Source organism: Lithobates pipiens, unplaced genomic scaffold, assembly GCF_037356315.1.
Source record: "Lithobates pipiens isolate NorthernLeopardFrog02 unplaced genomic scaffold, aLitPip1_a1.2 Scaffold_1, whole genome shotgun sequence".
Lineage (NCBI taxonomy): Eukaryota > Metazoa > Chordata > Amphibia > Anura > Ranidae > Lithobates > Lithobates pipiens.
The window spans coordinates 205,935,013-205,954,067 of NW_027507685.1; the positions used below are offsets into that span (position 1 = coordinate 205,935,013).

The 19,055-nt window shown below is 43.7% G+C and overlaps 2 protein-coding genes across 2 annotated transcripts in view; one reads left to right on the forward strand and one right to left on the reverse strand.

The window, feature by feature from the left end:
- The window catches only part of LOC143982295 (calpain-2 catalytic subunit-like), a 260,340-nt gene that overhangs the window by 205,557 nt on the left and 35,728 nt on the right, over positions 1–19,055 (reverse strand). The window lies entirely within an intron of this gene.
- Positions 1–19,055, forward strand: part of EHD2 (EH domain containing 2) — an 85,456-nt gene that overhangs the window by 62,315 nt on the left and 4,086 nt on the right. The window contains exon 4 of the mRNA XM_077480913.1: positions 15,244–15,408. Within this exon, the coding sequence (XP_077337039.1) occupies positions 15,244–15,408 (165 nt within the window). The remainder of the gene's footprint in view (positions 1–15,243; positions 15,409–19,055) is intronic.

The window sequence follows — 19,055 nt, forward strand, 5'->3', positions numbered from 1 at the left end:
TAGTCTTGTTATGTTGGTAGAGGGGTGGGGGAACATTGTAGGTACACGTCTTTCTGATTACATTGGGAAGCTGAGCGATTGCTCCAGAGACAGCCTGGAAACATTAGGACCTCCTTATCTCTTCCTGTCACCTTCTAACGTGTCCCCCTGCTTTGTCCTGTTAATGAGCACTAAGCATGGGATTTCCTCACCAAGAGGAGGGAGGTGTATATAATCCTGGTGCACGGACATCTGTGAAAATACTTCATGTAGGACCTGGATGTAAAAGCCCACCACTGTCTTTTACAGTTACTGTATATGAAGTAATGCCATACATATTTCATATTCTTTACAGACAAATACACAAATATGGCACAAAAACTAGCATTGGATCAGAATTAGAACATATTAATAGAGATGTGCCGATAGCAAGAAATCATCTCCACTGTAATTTTTTTTTTTCAGGGTAAAATGAAGATTGGCTCTTTGGCTGATGTATACATCAATGTTTTTCTCTTTTTTTTTATATTTTAAATTTGTTTTTCCAAATTGCATATATGACTGCCATTTGTTGCACTATTAGTGCAATCCACCCAATTGACAATTAAAGAAAAAAATTAAAAAAACAGATTTACTTATTTTTTCCATGAAATGCTTTCCACTCCCGTGTTGGACACACAACCAATGCGTTTATCATGTGGTGTCCACGAAAGGGGAGGATCAAAGTTTAGAAAACCTGCTAAGTCTGCCTAATTCCGCGTACACATGATCAAACTATCCGGCGAACTTCCGCCGGACAATCCGCCCATGTGTGGCGGACTTAGAAAAGTAGTTTTGACTCAAAAATTGTCCGGACTGCAAGAACCTCTTAGGTTCTTCTTGACGGGCCTCCGCTTTCTTCCTTTTAGCTCTTTTACTAGTGGTGGCCCGGTCTTCAGTTGCCGAGGCCGCCGCCATCTCTTCTTCCCTCTTTGGACCTAGTATGCCGGAAAAGTCCAATTGTGTGTGGGCAGGTCCGCTCGTTCGGAAAGTCTGGCAGTTTGTTCGCCAGACTAAGTCCGCTGGATAGTCTGATCGTGTACGCGGCATAAATGTCACTTTTTCAACTACTTTGGCAGTTCTAATGCTTGTCATAGACAACAAATGACAGGTGGGTGTGCAGATGTTGATATTACTACTGAAATATTTCTTCATCACCTATGCATGAAGGTGTTTATGCCTTTTTAGAGATGGGAGGTCAAACACAGGAGGACACTCTTGTTGCCAGTTTAATTTTGCATCACCATCAAAATTCAACATCTTAACCCCCCCTCAGTTCTGTAAGCCAGGTATCTGAAAAAGCTGCAAATTGTTTTTAGAAACCTCTTTTTCTAATCTAGTCAAAAGCAAATACTTTAAATTCTATTATTATTTTTTTTGTATTCATTGGCACCAAGACAGATTAATGTAAAGAAAACCAAAAGAAAAATAAAATAAGTAATTTGTTTAATTAATATTGCCAACATCGCTGGTATGCAGCTGCCATATCCATAGCAAGATGACCATAATGATGCAGGCCATCCTATAATGTTAATAGCCGTATTTTGTGAATGGTTCATAGAGTACGCAGCTAAATGATGCTATTGAGACCCACAGGAGCTGTCCTGTCTGGGGTAAAGTATAGATTTTAATCCACAGTGCAGCGATCAGTGCCATACAACTTTTTAAAAAAGGTTTACTTGGACGCCAGAAATTACAAAAAATCTCTGTTACTGTAGTTGGGCTTTAAAGTGCAAATACTTGGTTTCCATGTTAACTATTTTAATACATGTGTAGCGGCAACACTTTAGACAAGGTGTCCGCTATGTACAAATTACATTTCTCCTCAGAACAGTAAAGGGGTTCTGAGTGCTGATTGTGTAGGTTTGACTGGGCTGTATTAGGTTTCTGCCTGGTCATGTGTACAGTGGGTGCACATGACAGGCTCAGAACCAGGCCTGGTTGGACGCTTTAGGTATCGGCGTTTCCCGGAACCAATCACTGGGTGCGTCTGGCCCCGCTGAGGAGTCTGGGGAAGGGTAATTAAGATGTTGATGTGTTTCGGGGTTCGTTCGTGAGGCCAGAGCTGCCTGTTCCTGAGTCTAGACCGGGGTAGCCTCGCGAGGGGTCCCGGTCAATGGGAGCATGTGCCGCTCCGCAACATGATCTGTTTGACTAGCCCCATTATACCCTCATGGTCTGGGGTAAGGATCCATCTGTTCCCGAGTCTCGGAACCGGCTGGCTCAGTAACTGAGGGAGGAATCAAGGCGTCCGGGTGTGCTCTCAACTTGGAGGGGCACCGCAGCTCGTGAAAGTGACCGGGGGAGGACTCTTCGGAGGAGGGCCAACAAGCTGGCATCCCAAGAAGTGCCTGGTTGCTGGGTTGTGAAGGACACTAACGAATCCACGCTTTTTCCAGCACTGCCAAGGAGACGGAGAATGTTCCAGGTACAGAGGAAAGGTTCTTGTTCACTTTCAGTTGCAAATTTATTCAAGGTCAGAGACTTTGCAAGTTCTGAATTAAAGTGCTGACTGCCATAATCTCTTGCTAGAGAATTGTTCAGCTTTGAAGTACCCAGCTGCGAGTGGCTACTCTGCGGGTTGTATGAGAGACTTTCTAAAGATTAGCAGTTCAAGGTGCCTGAGTTTCTTCACCCTTGCCCTCTGTTCCCATATGAGACTGTGTTTGTTGGATGTTACCCCTGCAAATAAAAACCTTTCTAAAGGACTTTTATGTTGTCAGCGTCCACAGTTGTTGGGTACTAACCCTGGCAACACCTAGACGTGGAAGAACAAGCCAAGCGGAGGTAACCGGTAAGCCCAAAAGTCAAGGCCGCCCCATCAAGGGTTATGGCCGCTACACATAATAACTTAAAATGGAACTGAACCCAGGAAGATGTGCCCACAAAAAGACAGGCAGAGGACAAATAACTAGTCACCAGTACTGACTGTGGTCTCCCTTCAGTTGATCTTTCCCCCATTATTGATTTAACATGCCTTGTTCTGCACTGTGTCTCTGTGTGGAGGCAGCCATCTTGGTAGAGGCAGAGCTTTGCTTCCTCACGTCAGAGCCTCCAGTAAAAAGAAAAGTGAGCAGCACGATAGTGACATCACCGAATCTGACTCCAGATATCCTGAGACAGCAAGTGCTTTAGAATCTTACTGTAGATATACAGCTATGAATCTGTAGCTATAAGTCACCCTCACATACCAGGAAGTGCTTTGTTTTTCAATAAGATGTTTAGGAAATGTTGCAGGGGGAAAAAAAACTGTGGGGTAAGCCGTCTCTGCCAGGAGAACACCGTGATTATTGCTAGTGGCTATAACAGCTGCTAGCATTAAAGCAGTGTTCCGCCGATTGAAAAAATAAATAAAGTCAGCAGCTACAAATACTGCAGCTGCTGACTTTTAAAATAAGGACACTTACCTGTCCAGGGCACCCGCGATGTCCTCACCCGAAGCCCCCTTGGCTACCGGGGGGAGGCGCTGGCATCTTCAGTAAAGGGTTCCCTACTGTGCATGTGCGAGTCGTGCTGCGCATTCTGAGTACCTGTGTGTCTCCCAGAAGACAGAGGGGGGGGGGGGGGAACAGAGGAGGGGCCGGACATGGCTTAGATCGCCGTGCATACTGTGGCAATCTTTCACCAGAAGTGGGGGCAAATACCAGTATTGGGCAGGTATCCCCCTTCCCCTGAGAGGTGACAAATGTGACACCGGAGGGGGGGGGGGGATCCTGGCAGCGGAAATTCCATTTTGGCACCTTTTCAGGAGAAGGGATACCTGTCTAATACTGGTATTTGCCCCCACTTCCACTTCTGATGAAAGATTGCCACAGTATGCGTGGCGATCTAAGCCATGTCTGGCACCTCCTCTGCGCCCCCCCCCCCCCCCCCCCACTGTCTTCTGGGAGACACACAGGTACTCAGAATGCTCAACAGGATTCGTGCATGGAACTCCGCTTTAATAGCATGTCAAATTCAATAGGCTGGTTGTACCCAAGTTGATCGATCAATCAACTTGGGTACATTCAGCCTGCCCATACATGGTTTTGAACAGTCTATGGCTGGCTTTAGGCACAATTAACATTTCTAGATATTCCCAATAACATAGCAAATCTTCACTGTTTGAGTTCAGGTCCACTTTACAGCCATAATAATATTAATGGATAAAAACGTTTAGGCCTCATGCACACAGAACATCTTGCAAATTCTCTCTAAAAGCCTTTTCTCATAGCAGCAGCGTTTTGGCAGAAAAAAAACCTGACGCGTGTAAAGCTTTTAGGCACATTTACATGCGTCAAGCGCTTGAACATTAATTAATTTCCTTGGCCAGAATAATAATGTATTCTGGTCATTGAAATTAATTAACGCTCAAGCACTAAACATTCCTAGCAGTAACATGCATTTTTATTTATTTTTTTGTCTGCCAAGACTGCTGCTTCTGGAAGCATCGGCAGTGGGGTTTTTTTTTTTCCTGCCATTAAACGCTACTAAAAGCCAGTTTGTGCATTAACAAATAGGCAAACATGCAGGGGAGTATAGAGGCATGAAAAAAAAACAGTAGACGCCCTAGAAGCATCTGCAAAAACATCCAGTAAGCATGAGGTCTAACGCCTTGTACACACGGTCGAACATTCTGACCACAAAATCCATCAAATTTTTTCAGACGGATTTTGTACAAAACTGGTGTTGCATACACACGGTCGGACAAAGTTGTCAGAAAATCCGATCGTTCGGAATGTGGTGAAGTTCGTTGCGTACGACGGGACTACGTAGAGGCTAGTAGCCAATAGCTTTGGTCTCGTAATTTGATCTGAGCATGCATGGCACTTTGTCCGATCGGAATTCTCTACAAACAAACACAAAAAGTTTGATCGTATTTTTGGCAGAACATTTTAGATCCTGCTCTCAAATTTTTTTCGTTGGAATTTCCGACGGAAAAAGTCCGCTAGAACCCACACACGACCGGATGTTCCGACAATATAATCTGATCGGACCTTTTCCGTCTGAATTTCCAAACGTGCGTACAGGGCATTAGAGTTAAATGGACTGGGCAAGCTTATACTTTCTTTCAAACCAGTTGGGTAGCGATCCCCTCTAGCATGTCCCTTTACCAAGGCATGAGGGGAAATCTCTCCAGTACAGGCACAGATGGCAGAGAAAACCTGACACAGGTTCTATTCCTTCCCTCCTCTATTCAAAACAAAACCAAAAATAGTTTGGCTTGAATTCCACTTTTGAAGTGGACTTCCAGCCAAATCTTTTTGTTTTTGTTTCTTCAATATATAGGAGGGGATATAATATTGATCGAACTTGCAGGAAAAAACATACAGGTTTTATAGCAGGTGGTCAACCTCAAGAACTTTTTCAAGGACAAATCTTAAAACCCTGAACTATGAAGTCAAATACACACGGCTATTGTATTTGTGCGTTTGACTCTTCTAGTTAAAACTTGTACTAGAAAAGGAAAAGAAACCGCAGGAGCAAGGAGCACCGGAAGGGCAACATATGTCAAACAAATAAAGAGGTCTCCAAGCTCAAACTTGCCAACCAGCCAGCGACCAGCCGAATTTACCTTTTTAACAATCTGCGTTTAAGTACAGGGGTTTAGTAGAACGCATTTGCAAAATGCAAATACATACGCAAGATGCAGGCCCCGCCAAGGCACCCCGTTTCCTGTAGTCCCCAATTACTGAAAGTAGCGTGGATGGGTTGCATGAACAAAGGGCTGGAGAATAGAATGGAATTAGATGTAAGTTTCTACGATATCTGCTGCTGTGAACTTTTGTTCGTTTGAACTTATTATCACACTTGTGCTATGAATTCTTGGTTTACAGTGTCTTTTAGTTATGATATGTTGGTCCCCGTACTTGAACTATTTATATCTCATACATGTTTAGAGGTTCAGGATATGTTCAGGATATATTCAATCTATTTGTGTTAGACACATTTGTCTTGAGGTTCAGGGATTTAAAGATCTTTGAAAATTGTGTTTGGGGTCTTATACAGGTCATAGGATTGTGCGTGACTTAAAGTGCAGGAAAGAAATGCAGAATTTATGACTTAAGTTTTGTCCAGTACAGAACGGGACAAGACGCACAGCAATAAATCAGAGCAGGGAAGCTGTATAGATTTCCCTACATAATATGGGATGTACCTCAAAGTTGTGACTCTTCCTTACTTGAAGAAGTACTTTGTTATTAGGCTGCAGTCACACTACAGCATTTTGAATCGCAGGCAGATTTGCCACAAATCTACCCATGATTTGACAGCGCCGAGGTGTGAATAACAAAACACAGGACATAGATTCGAGTAGCTCCTGAACTATGTTTGGGTGACATGCGTTCCCGTGATGCTGATTGCTGCGATTGGAGCATGATTTAGCACGCGGCACCGTGATTTTAGGCGTTATTCAAGTGAATGGCGTCTCGAATGCGAACCCCGCATTTTGTCATTCTGAACTCGGTGCTGTCAAATCGCGGGCAGATCTGTGGCAAATCTGCCTGCGATTTAAAACGCTTTAGTGTGAATGCAGCCTAAAGGACATCTCCAATGTAAAAGACAAGCACACAGTTGAAAAGCATACTGTTACTATGGAACAATAAGGGACTGTTTCAGTTGCCAAGAGATTTGTAAAGTAATGTGCATACTCATATGATCCACCCATCCCTGCTGTGTGTGTGTGTGTCACAAGGAAGATGACAACTATTACAGCCTGAAGATTTACAGACTCCGTGTCACTGCACCACCTCCTGGTTGTTGTTTTAAAGGTTTACAAAACATTACCACACTGGTGATTCCTATCCTGAGCTCTCTGCCTCCTAAAGGGGCATTAGGAACCCTCTTCCTGCAATGCCCACTATGATAAACAGCAAACACTTGTAGGCAGGTGTGGTCTACATTATCCACTGCAGGTGGTGCTCAACTGCAGCGGCATTGCAGAGAGAAAGGAAGTCAAGTGGAACATGGTTCTTCTACGTTTTCCTGGGCCACTGGAGAAGCTGGTTGGGTGCTCTGGTAGCCATCTTGGGTTAGGCAGAGCCTATTTAAGACCCTGGCTTCGGAACTTGGCACACATTTCACATGTGGGTGGTGTGAGGACAGGTCACCCATCTGTCAGGGACAGTGAATAGCATTAGGGAAAGGATAGGGGCACACTATCCTTCCTGCAAGTCTCCCCAATTGGGCACAGACTGGCCACGCCGCATTCCACCCCTCAAGACAGATGCTGTCGGCACATCTGCTCTTCTGCACATCGATGTTACATTCTGTAAGTGCTCCCCATTGGGTGCTATCCCGCCTGACTTGTTATGAACCATATCTTTAATAAAAGTTCTATTTCTGCAACTGGACTCTGGGTGTTTACTGCCACCACACCACACTGCACCTCCCCACGCACTCCCAATGTAAGCCTAGTTTCAGCTCTGTATGCATGTGGAAACTTACTGGAACCTTCATTTTAGTAAAGTTGTCCCTTAAAGCTTCCCCCTCCACACATCGTAACACACATGGTAAATGCATACTTTTAGCCCCACTCAGGAGATCTTCACTGTAAAGCCCTGTCTAGTGCTGCACAACTTTTCTACAAAAAAATGTCCCTGCCTGGCCCTGCACTTACTACCCAAGTGATGCAGCCTAATTCATGCTTATGGCTGGTTTGTCACCATCTGGAGTAAGGATAGGGCCCAACTGGGACTTTTTTGTTTTGCAAGACTGTGCAGTGCCAAACAGAACGATACAGTGAATGTCTTCTGAGCAGGGTGAGAAACAAGAGGAAAAACTTTAAAAAGACAATGTTGCTAAAAGTTAACCTGTGCTTTAATGAAGGGAAGTGTCTTTAACTATGCCAGAAAAAAATGGACCTGTCAATAGTAATGTTTTAGGAAACCAGAATGGTTTGGTTTTGATGAAATGGCAGCACATAAGCCTATATGAAGTGCAATCGCTGAGAAAACGGTAGAAGGGCATAGTGCTTGTAATATGGGAGCTAAATATGCAGAACTGGCAGTGGCTGGGGAGAGTGCTATCTTATCTTGGATCTGATGGTTCCTGTCACATCTGAAAGAGATAAGTGTGTCTGTGTCACTAATGGTGTCAGTCCCAGAGGAAGCTCAGAGCTTTTCGGTCATCCTGTCCCCTTGAAGTGTTAGATGTCCCACGCTCCCTCCCTCTTGGCCTTCCTACCATTCTCTTTATTAATATTATGGTCTTTGGTACTCGCTGCCAACTCAAGAGAATGCTTCAGGCTTCCTCGGCAGGAAGAGCACAGGATGCTGACAGACGGATAGTGACGTGGACAGAGAAGAGCCACTACATGTACTAGCCGCACAGTTTATTCTTGGTCTTGTCTGTGCCAAGTGTTATGTCTTTCCATGAAAAGAATAAAGACCACAAACAGTGACGTGGGAGGCAACTGCAATGATAAAGACCTTCACAGCTAATTAGGTTGCAGCCTCCTACTAACAGGTGCCTCCACCATATAATACAGTGGTCTCCAAACTGCAGTCCAGGGGCCGGATGTGGCCCTTTGCTCACTTTTGTCTGGCCCTTGGGGAAAATTTCCTCTCACTGATGCCAAAAATGCGGCATAATTCCTGTTTTTGACATCAACAATGGAGCAATATTTTTTTTCTACTGACACAAACTACAGGTCTCTATATTTCTCCCACTGATACCAATGATGGGACACTATTTCTTCTACTGATACCAATGATGGGACACTATTTCTTCTACTGATACCAATAATGGGGCACTATTTCTCCAACTGACACCAATGATGACTACTCTAGTTTATCAAATTCGTATTGGAGCTGGGAGACTCTAATAAATGCACCACCTCCTTTTTAAATATGACAATAATGTATACCCAGAGAGCAAAGGATTGGAGTTTTAAGGTGCAGAAAAAGCAATCAAAAGCAAAATTGACACAAAATCTAGAAATTTTATTACAAAGATAAAATAAAACAATTTTTATAAAATTCGGGCCATATCAAAAAAAAGGTACAAAAGTGTGATTGCCTCTACATGTTTCACCACAAATGTGGCTTCTTCTGGAGCTTTTGTAGAACCTTGTTATTTAATATTCGCCAACTTTCAAAATGATCTTTGTTCCAAATGATCCCCTAGCCCCATCAAAAGGCTTTATGGGGAACGTCTGTGCCAAAAAGGAGGAGAAAGGGCATTGCCCTTCAGTAGCACTTAATGTTTCAAGGAGTTTTAACAAATCGATCAATATTTCAATCCTTTTCTGAATATATACTTCCTCTGGTGCCAGCAAATTTTCAGGGTAATTATGCCATCTGAATGCTTCCCTCTTTCAGTTTACCACTGTTCCTTGGCTCGGTGTCAGCATGACACCTCTTTAACCAGTGAAAATTGAATATCTTGTTAAATCTATCACAAGGGATTAATCCTTTTGAAAAAGAGCCTCACTGGTGGCTGGGTAGATGGCCGCATTCACTACTCCTCCCACTGACCCCAACTATAGGGCACTATTCCTCCCACTGATACCAATGATGGGACACTATTACTCCCACAGACACCAACAGGATGCTATTTCTCCCCCTAATACCAAAGATGCATTGTTTACTCCCACTGACGCAGGACAATTTCTACTCCCATTAGCCACAGTCTGCCCCCCTTAAGTCTGAAGGACAGTAAACTGGTTCTTTGTTTACAAAGTTTGGAGACCCAAAAAGGAACATTTATAGTCTATAATATGCACAGAGTGTTTGCTTTTTGTTTTTGGGATCACCACTTGGTTAACTGTTTTTCTTCAGTGGGTTCCAGGCAAATAAACCATTACGTAGAACACCATTTTATTCACAAAGATCTGCAGAATACTAAGTAGTCATCGTAAGGCTAGACTTAAGGAAATGGTCAAACGTGCATGTACTATCCAACTGTATCACAAAATCTGCAAACAAAGTTTCTGGGCCCAAGAGGAATGGTCACACAGCATTCCTGTTTATCCGATGAAAAAGGAATAGGGGGGGGGGCATCTTAATTTCTTTGGTAACCATCCCAGTGCTACTTTATAAGGAGGAGAAGCAATACCTAAACAGGCATGTGTGAGAGTACTTCAGGAATAAAAGATAATTACCCAAACCAACAAAATAGCCTGACTGGAATGACTGTCATACAATGTTTTGATGACCTTACTTTCTTCCAGTGTTGGAAACTCTAGGCCATAAGACCCAACTAAATGTATCCAAGCTAATGCAACTAGTTAAAACTGAAGCTTGGGTGCACAGTTGCATAGCTTAGCCAATGTAATTACTGTATGTATGTGTCATATCTGTAGAATACCCATGGAAGCTGAATATCACTGTAGTGGGCACTGCTATTACAGTGATATTCACTAGTTTCAGGCTCCTGTGCCAAACGGCTGCTCTGCTGCTTATGGAGCAGAGAAGGTCGTCTGCTCTGCATTTTCTCAAGCATTCACTGAAAGGACAAGGTAAAGATTGTGATGTTACCGCCCCACCTCTCCATCTAATCCAATTAACCACTTGCTTACTGGGCACTTAAACTCCCCTCAGTCCCAGACCAATTTTCAGCTTTCAGCGCTGATGCACTTTGAATGACAATTGCGCGGGCATACAACACTGTACCCAAATGACATTTTTATCATTTTTTTCCCACAAATAGAGCTTTCTTTTGGTGGTATTTAGTTACAGCTCGGAGTTTAATTTTTTGCTAAACAAACAAAAAAAGATGCAAAAAAAAAAAAAAAAAAAAAATCAGGTTTTAATAGTTTGTTATAAAATTTTGCAAACGGGTCATTTTTCTCCTTCATTGAAGTGCGCTGATTAGGCGGCACTGATGGCTGCATTGGTGGGCACTGATGGGCTGCATTGGTGGGCACTGATAGGCTGCATTGGTGGGCACTGATAGGCTGCACTGGTGGGCACTGATAGGCATAGTTAAGGCGGCACTAATAGGCACAGATAAGGCGGCACCGATGGGCACAGATAAGGCGGCACTGATGGGCAAAGATGGGCACAGATAAGATGGCATGGATGGGTGGCACGGATAAGTGGCACGGATGGGTGGCACGGATGGGCACTGATAGGTACCACTGATAGATGGGACTGATGGGCACTGATAGGTGGCTCTGATAGGTGGCACTGCTGGGCACTGGGGTGCAGCACCTTTGAGGCACATTGTGGGCACTGTGGGTGGCACTGCTGGATGGCACTGTGGGTGGCACTGTGGGCACTATGGGCACTGCTGGGTGGCACTGATGGGGGGCACTTTTATTCAGGATGGCACTGCGGTGGGCAGGTGGGCACTGGCAGGGGGCAGGTGGTCAGCTGTATTGCTGGCCGTGATCGGGACTTATGTCCCGATCACGGCCGCCGGTGATCGGCTTTTTTTTTCTCTCCTCGCGCTGTCAGCGCGAGGAGGAATAATAGCCGATTACCGGCTCCGTTCTATCACATGATCAGCTGTCATTGGCTGACAGCTGATCACGTGATAAGGGGTCGGGATCGACCCCTTACACGGATCGGTGATCAGGCGAGTCTCACGGACTCGCCGATCACAGAGCGCGCCGCGCGCGCCCCTCAGGGCGCGTGCAGGCCGCTCGTACCCGGGACGACGTCAATAGACGTAGTCCCGGAAAAGTAGATCCGCGCTAATGCCGTCATTTGGCAATAGCGCGGATCCCAAGTGGTTAAAGAATGTGTTGCATTCATTGAGAAAGTGCAAAGTGTTATACTTTATACAAAGTGAACAACTTTCTGTGTTCACAATGCAGCACGGAATCGAGTGGAGATCACTGTAGTAGCAGTGCCTACTACAGTGATTTCCAGCTTCCATGGGTATGGCACATACTTGCTTACATTGGTCCAAGCTGGAGCAATGCAACTATGTAATTGTCATATCTAAACTTCAGCTTTTTCGGTACTCAAATTTGACTTGGTACCATCATTTATGCTATCCCCCAATACAGCAACACACATGCTAAAAGAAAAAGGGGGCAGGACAGGGAGCTAATCAGGAGTTAAGCATGTAAATGTGCCGGCAAAAAAACATAATGACTCCATCACTTGTCGCTCCTCCTCCGCTGTCCAATCAGTAAGCTGGGGCTGGGAAGAGGGCACTACTACCGGCCATAGACAGTTTGAATCTCACCCATTTCAGTAGGAACCAAGCAAGATTCCAACCATTTATGGGCAGGCTGAATGTACCCAAGTTGATTGCTTGATTTGCAGTTGCTAGAACTTTGCTCTCCGGTCGGGGGCAGCTTCCCCCGCCACCCCACCAGAAGAACACAATGTTTCAGTGGGAGGGATTCCCCCATTAAAGTGGCGCCCCCCCCCCTGAAGTGGAACTTCCGTTCATTGGATTCCCCCCCCTCCAGTGCTCCAATTGGCACCTTTTCAGGGGGGAGGGGGGTGCAGATACCTGTATAATCCAGGTATCTGCACCCACTTCCAAGAATAGCTAGTTGGAAATGGCTAGCTGCAGATGTCCCCCCCCCCCCCCCCAATTGTGTTCTGGGAACTGTGTGTTTTGGGACCAGTGACGACGTGCAGCGCGACTCGCGCATGCACATTAGGGAACTGGGCAGTGAAGCCACAAAGCTTCACTTCCTGATTCCCTGACCGAGGATGGTGGCGGGGGCAGCCGAGAGACTAGCAGTCTCTGTGTTGATGGGGGAATAAAAAAAATAAACATAGTTGCAAGAAAGAGAGAGAAATTCGCTTCCTCTATGGTGGGCCTTAAAGAGCAATTTCAGGGAATAAGTAAAGTCAATCAATGATCTATTATTGGTATCTAGGAAACACTGCAACTTCTCTAAAGTTATTAAATTCAATCAGCCTGATTTTTTTTTTTTTTCCGTCTTAATCCAATGCTAGATTTCACATTGGTTTGGATTGGTCTGTTACCCATGTGTTCTGTATAAAACTTTCCATCCGCTTGATGAATTGCCAATCGGATTCAAACTTTCAAAGCAAGTTTGAATCTGTTTATTAACTGTGAAGAACTTCATGGTGTTGACGCTTTGATGTATAAGATTTTTGATGGACCCCCTTTTGCCTTCAGAACTGCCTTCATTCCTCGTGGCATAGATTCAACATGTTAAAAACATTCCTCAGGGATTTTGGTGTCCATATTGAGATGACTGCATCACGCAGTTGCTGCAGATTTGTTGGCTGCACATCCATGATGCCAATCTCCACATCCCAAAGGTGCTCTATTGGACTGAGATCTGGTGAGTGTGGAGGCCATTGGAGTACAGTGATCTCATTGTCCTGTTCAAGAAACCAGTGGTGAGATGATTTGAACTTTGACATGGCATTATCCTGCTGGAAGAAGCCATCAGAAGATGGGCACCCTGTAGTTATAAAGGGATGGACATGGTCAGCAACAATACTCAGGTGGGCTGTGCCGTTTAAACAATGCTCAATTGGTACTAAAGGGCCAAAAGTGGGCCAAGAAAGTATTCCCACATCATTACACCACCAGCCTGATCCATTGATACAAGGCAGGATGGATCCATGCTTTCATGTTTTACGCCAAATTCTGACCCTACCATCTAAATGTCGCAGGTGGAATCGAGACGCATCAGACCAGGCAATGTTTTTCCAATCTTCTATTGTCCAATTTTGGTGAGCCTGTGTGAATTGTAGCCTCAGTTTCCTGTTCTTGGCTGACAGGAGTGGCACCCGGCGTGGTCTTCTGCTGCTGTAGTCCATCTGCTACAAGGTTCGATGTGTTGTCAGTTCAAAGATGGTATTCTGTATACCTTGGTTGTAACGAGTGTTTTTTTTTTTTAGTTATTGTTGCTTTTCTATCATCTCAAACCATTCTATCCATTCTCCTCTGACATCAACAAGGCATTTTCCGCCACACATTTTCCTCCACACGATATTTTCTTTTTTTCGGACCATTCTCTGCAAACTTTAGAGATGGTTGTGCTTGCAAATCCCAGTAGATCAGCAGTTTTTTAAATACTCAGACCAGCCCGTGTGGCACCAACAACCATGCCACCTTCAAAGACCCTTAAATCCCCTTCTTCCCCATTCTGATGCTTGGATTGAACTTTCAGCCAGTTGCCTTCACCACATCCTAGATGCTTAAATGCATTGAGTTGCTGCCATGTGATTGGCTGATTAGCAGTTTGTGTTACCAAGCAATTGAACAGGTGTACCTAATAATGTGGCCGGTGAGTGTATAACGAACATCAAGGATTCTGCAATGTTTAGGAATTTCTACCTCTCCTTAAACACAGGTGGACAAAAGGGGTTTCCAGAACCTTGGCTATTAGAGTCACAATGTTCTGCAACAGTACAACGTTACAATGTCCCTTGGTTTCTCTCACACGAAGAAACCCCACTGCATCAGTACTGGAATCCACTCTGCGCGTGAAGATCCCTTTTGAAATCTGACTGCATTGCGTGGCATAGAATTCTGATTAAAGTGAATTCACTGAATATATTATACATATAGGGCCGTCTTTAATATTGATTGGACCCTGGGAAAAACCTTTCTGGCCCTCCCCATGCAGTTTCGCTCTCCACCTGCTCTGAGACATACAATAAATAGCAGCTGGACTCAAAATCAGATTACTGAATCAGATCAGGCAGCTATTGTGATTGGTTGCCAGAGGTTGCAGTGTATCATTAGTGCTCACTGACTGGTTGCTAGAGGTTACAGAACACATTACAGCTCACTGGTTAGTTGCTAGAGGTTACAGCACATGATTTCTGCTTGTTGCTTGGTTGCTAGAGATTACTGTGGATATGACCTCAGGGGGGCATGACATACAAATCAATGCCGCCGGCCGCCTCTATTTACATATGAATGCCGGTAACTTACATGTAAACACGGGGTCTGCAGATGAGTCATCTGTACACAACAATAGGGAAGAGCTGGGCAGCATTAGTAGCAGAACTTCACACTGAGATATTGGGACACAGCACAGGACTAAAATCTCAAGGGGCAAGGGAATTTAAACCAGGATAGTTGGCAAGTATGAGGCAGCTGCTTTGGGCCCCACAACAATGACAGGGCCCATGGCAGCTGCCCCTTTTGCCCTGCCTTTAAAAACGGCCCTGTGTATGTGTGTGTGTGTGTGTGTGTGTGTATGTATATATGTATGTATGTGTATGTGTGTATGTATGTGTATGTGTATGTATATATGTTATAAAATGTAGGTGTTAGTAGCTGTTTGCATAAAAGGAAGTCTTGTTCTATAGTTTTAAAGGTTTATGAGGTTTTTTTTGCTTATTACAGGTTCACGCTTATATTATCAGCTACTTGAAAAGGGAAATGCCATCCGTCTTTCGCAAAGGAAACAAGAAGAAGCAGCTAATTGCAGAGTTGCCTGTTATTTATGCCAAAATACAGCTAGAACATCACATCTCCCCGGGAGATTTCCCAGACTGTGCCAAAATGCAGGTAAGTGCATGCAGACTTAGGGGTGTATTTAAGAAAGAAGAATTGCCTAGCTTTTCGTCCAGCAAAGCTGGCACTACCTTTTGTTCTGTGAGAATGGGGCAAAATTCAAAGTTTTCAGGTTATTTCCTCCACAGGTTGAATGTTGTTCATTTATAATATATATAGTGCAGTTGGAGAAAATACTGAATTATGGCCACTAGAAGGCGCTGATGATTATAGGAAATAAATACTGCTCCTCAGTTCCATCTAGTAGCCATAATGCAGTGTTTTACCCAAACTACCCTTAGAAGAAATAGGAGAACAGTTGGTTTTGCCTCATTATTCCAGAACAATTGTACCAGCAGTTCCTCTGGATGAAAAGATATTTTTATTATAAATATGCCCCTTAGCTTACTGTTTGGTTACGGATAAATCCTAAATGCTATTTTCAATTATATTGCTCATATTAGGTGCTTAGAATATGGGGAGGAGGGGGTGCAAAGGAAATGTGTGGTTGTGACAGGTTTTCTTTATCATATTTTCTGTTTTAATAAAGCACTGACAGGGAGTGTATAGCCATAAATAGCAGCCACCCTATGATACCATGCCATATCTCAGGAGTAGAAAACAGGTCGATTAATCCTTGTGCAAGGTGCTCTGAAAAATAGATTTGATCCTCACAATCACAACTAGAAATAGAATGCCCACATCTCTGACTTGACTTATTTCCTAGCAAACTGAACTGTGCATGAACCTGTTCAGCTGGCTAACCACCAGCAATAGGAAAGCTCACAGGGCTGGTATTAACGACACCCTGTCAGTAGGTTACTCATTTCAACAACAACCTTCCCATAACATTATATGTGCATTTAATATATTTTAGGCATGGTATATACCCTGACAAGGAAACCCAAACTCATGGGGTTTCAGTAACTTTTTGACTGCTGAAGCCAAATTGAAACAGTAGATATATTTATCAACACACTTACAAGAATAGCTGCATGCACTGGAGAGCAACACAATACAGAGCATTGGATTCAAATTTGCTCTGTCTAGCTGGGGCATCCAATATAATTTTATATGTACTAGGGTGAGTGAAAAGCTAATTTTCAATTTACTTTATGGTTTCGTCCTTGTTTCCAGGACAGAGAAAAAATGGGGTTGATTTACTAAAACTGGAGAGTACAAAATCTTGTGCAGCTCTATATAGAAACCAATCAGCTTCCAAAATTAGTTTAAAGTGGATGTAAACCCGAATTATTATTATTATTATATATATATATATATATATATATATATATATATATATATATATATATATATTTTTTTTTTTTTATGTCATAATGTAGAGTATAAGATTTCCTATCATTTGAGCCCAGTTTTGCCACAAAGAGTTAATCCAGCTCTGAGAAAAAAACTTTGTCAAATCCTCCCCCTTGCTGTGAGTGACAGGTGATTTACATATCTCGTGCACTAGCCTAAGAGACATGGATTCTTTTTTAATTCCCTCCCACTGCTTTCTTCTGCTGCTCTGCCAGGATTGGATGTTCCACACCTCTGAATAATTGGGCATGCTGAAGTCATGTGATTACTTTTCTGTCTTTTCACTGGATGTTAGAGATCATAGCAGAAGTTCAGTGTAAGAAATACACAGGAGAAAATGCATATTGACAAGGGGAGCGTAGAGGTGGGCGGGGAGTCTACTGACATCACAACCTAAGACAACAGACCCACCCACAGAATATGTAGCTTTTCGGGTCTCATAACAGACAGAGGGGAGACATTTGACAGGTAGAGATACATGCAGGAGGCATGTATATCTTTACAGATAACCCCTATAGCAGTAGTTTAGAAAGGATTACATTGGGTTTACATCCACGTTAAAAACAACAAAGTGTAGCTGACTTTTATTAAACAGACACTCACCTTTCCCATGGTCCAGCAATGTGGCTGCCCAAAGCCTCCACTCTCTCCCCCCTCCTCTCAGCTGCGCCATCATTGGAACGGGTGCGCACCGAGTGGACAGGCAATCTTTCGGGAGAGGAGGAGTCACCTAGGCGGCCAGAAGGTAGAAGCAGGAAGTGGGACCGGGAGTCCCACTCAAAACAAGGTACCCTCCCAAAAAAATTACATGCCACACAATTGTGGCCTGTCCGGGGGCAAGGAGTACTTAAGGTGGAACTCTCGCTTTAATTGATCAAAATGAAGTTAGAAGTTGATTGGCTACCATGCACAGCTGCCTCAGATTTTTCGCTCTCCAGTTTTAGTGAATCAACCCCACAATAGGTCTTCTAAATACAAAATCTACAGTATGCAATATAATTAAGGGGATGTTAGGGAAGAGAAGGAGTAAGGGGCCAGGTGTCCCTTGTTGAAAAATAACATAATGTTTTTTAAATAAAATGGCTGTTACATGCTCCCCTTCAGCCATGCTTTCCTTGGATGTGTAGACTTCCATAAAGCCTTAAGATTGCCACTGTGCACAGCCATCTTGGATGTGATGTCAGCAGCCCCAGCAGACTCGGAGCTGTCACTCAAGTGATACAATGTAGTATTTCCTTTTGGTGAATAGGAATTAACCAGACCGCGCTCTTACAAATACATATGATTAAATGAAGAATATATAAACAGTATATGTACACAATTGCAAAGTAAAATGAAAAGTCCAAAATAAATAGTCCAGGAAAAGTGCCCAGTGTAAGTAAGTGACCAGAAATATATGGCCTCCTTTCTCAATGAGGTCACAATACACCTGTATTTCCAACTGGCAATCTCCTACGTGTGGCTGTTAGGATCTCACTCTTATTCCTCAATCCACTATGATATCCTGTACACATGGATGACTGTATACTTAATAGCGCTCCTGTGCCTTTAAGAGACTTTATGTAACTCTCATTTGAAAAAAAGAAAAGGTAAAGGAAACTTTCATAGTGTAGCAATTCACATTTTAATGAGAAATGTGTAAAACTGCACTTACATTAGCTAACCACTTGCCGAGCGTATAACTTGGATATGCAACGGCAAAGTTGCATGGCTGCGGCAGATCACGTACTAGGTACTTCTGGGTCTGGGGCGAGCACAAGCGCGCTCCCGGCAGCCCGCTCTCACTGTGATTATACACAGTGGGAGCTGGCCAATGGGTAAAGCAAACTCGCTGTTGCCGGCATCCGCTGATCATACAGTACAGAGGGAGAACAACGATCATTTTTATTAGTACAGAAGGCATGGATCCTGTGTCTCTGCAAAGCAGGGGCACCGATCCATGCCTTCCCCTAGTACAAGCACCTCCTCTACAGTAAGAAAACGCCATCTAGGCACACAGTTAACCCTTTGATCTCCCCGATGTTAACCCCTTTCCAGCCAGTGTCATTAGTACAGCGACAGTGCATATTTTTTAGCACCGATCACTGTATTAGTGTCACTGGTTCCCAAAAAGTGTCAGTTAATGTCCGATTTCACCGCCGCCATATCGCAGTCCCACCATAAGTCACTGATCACCGCCAGTACTATTAAAAAAAAAATATTCAAATAAAAATATCCCATAGTTTTGGTTTGCGCAAAAGTTATAGCACCTACAATCAATTTACGCTAATGTAGCAGAATACATATTGACCTAAATTGATGAAGAACATTGATTTTTTTATTTATTTTTGTTTTTATAGCGAAAA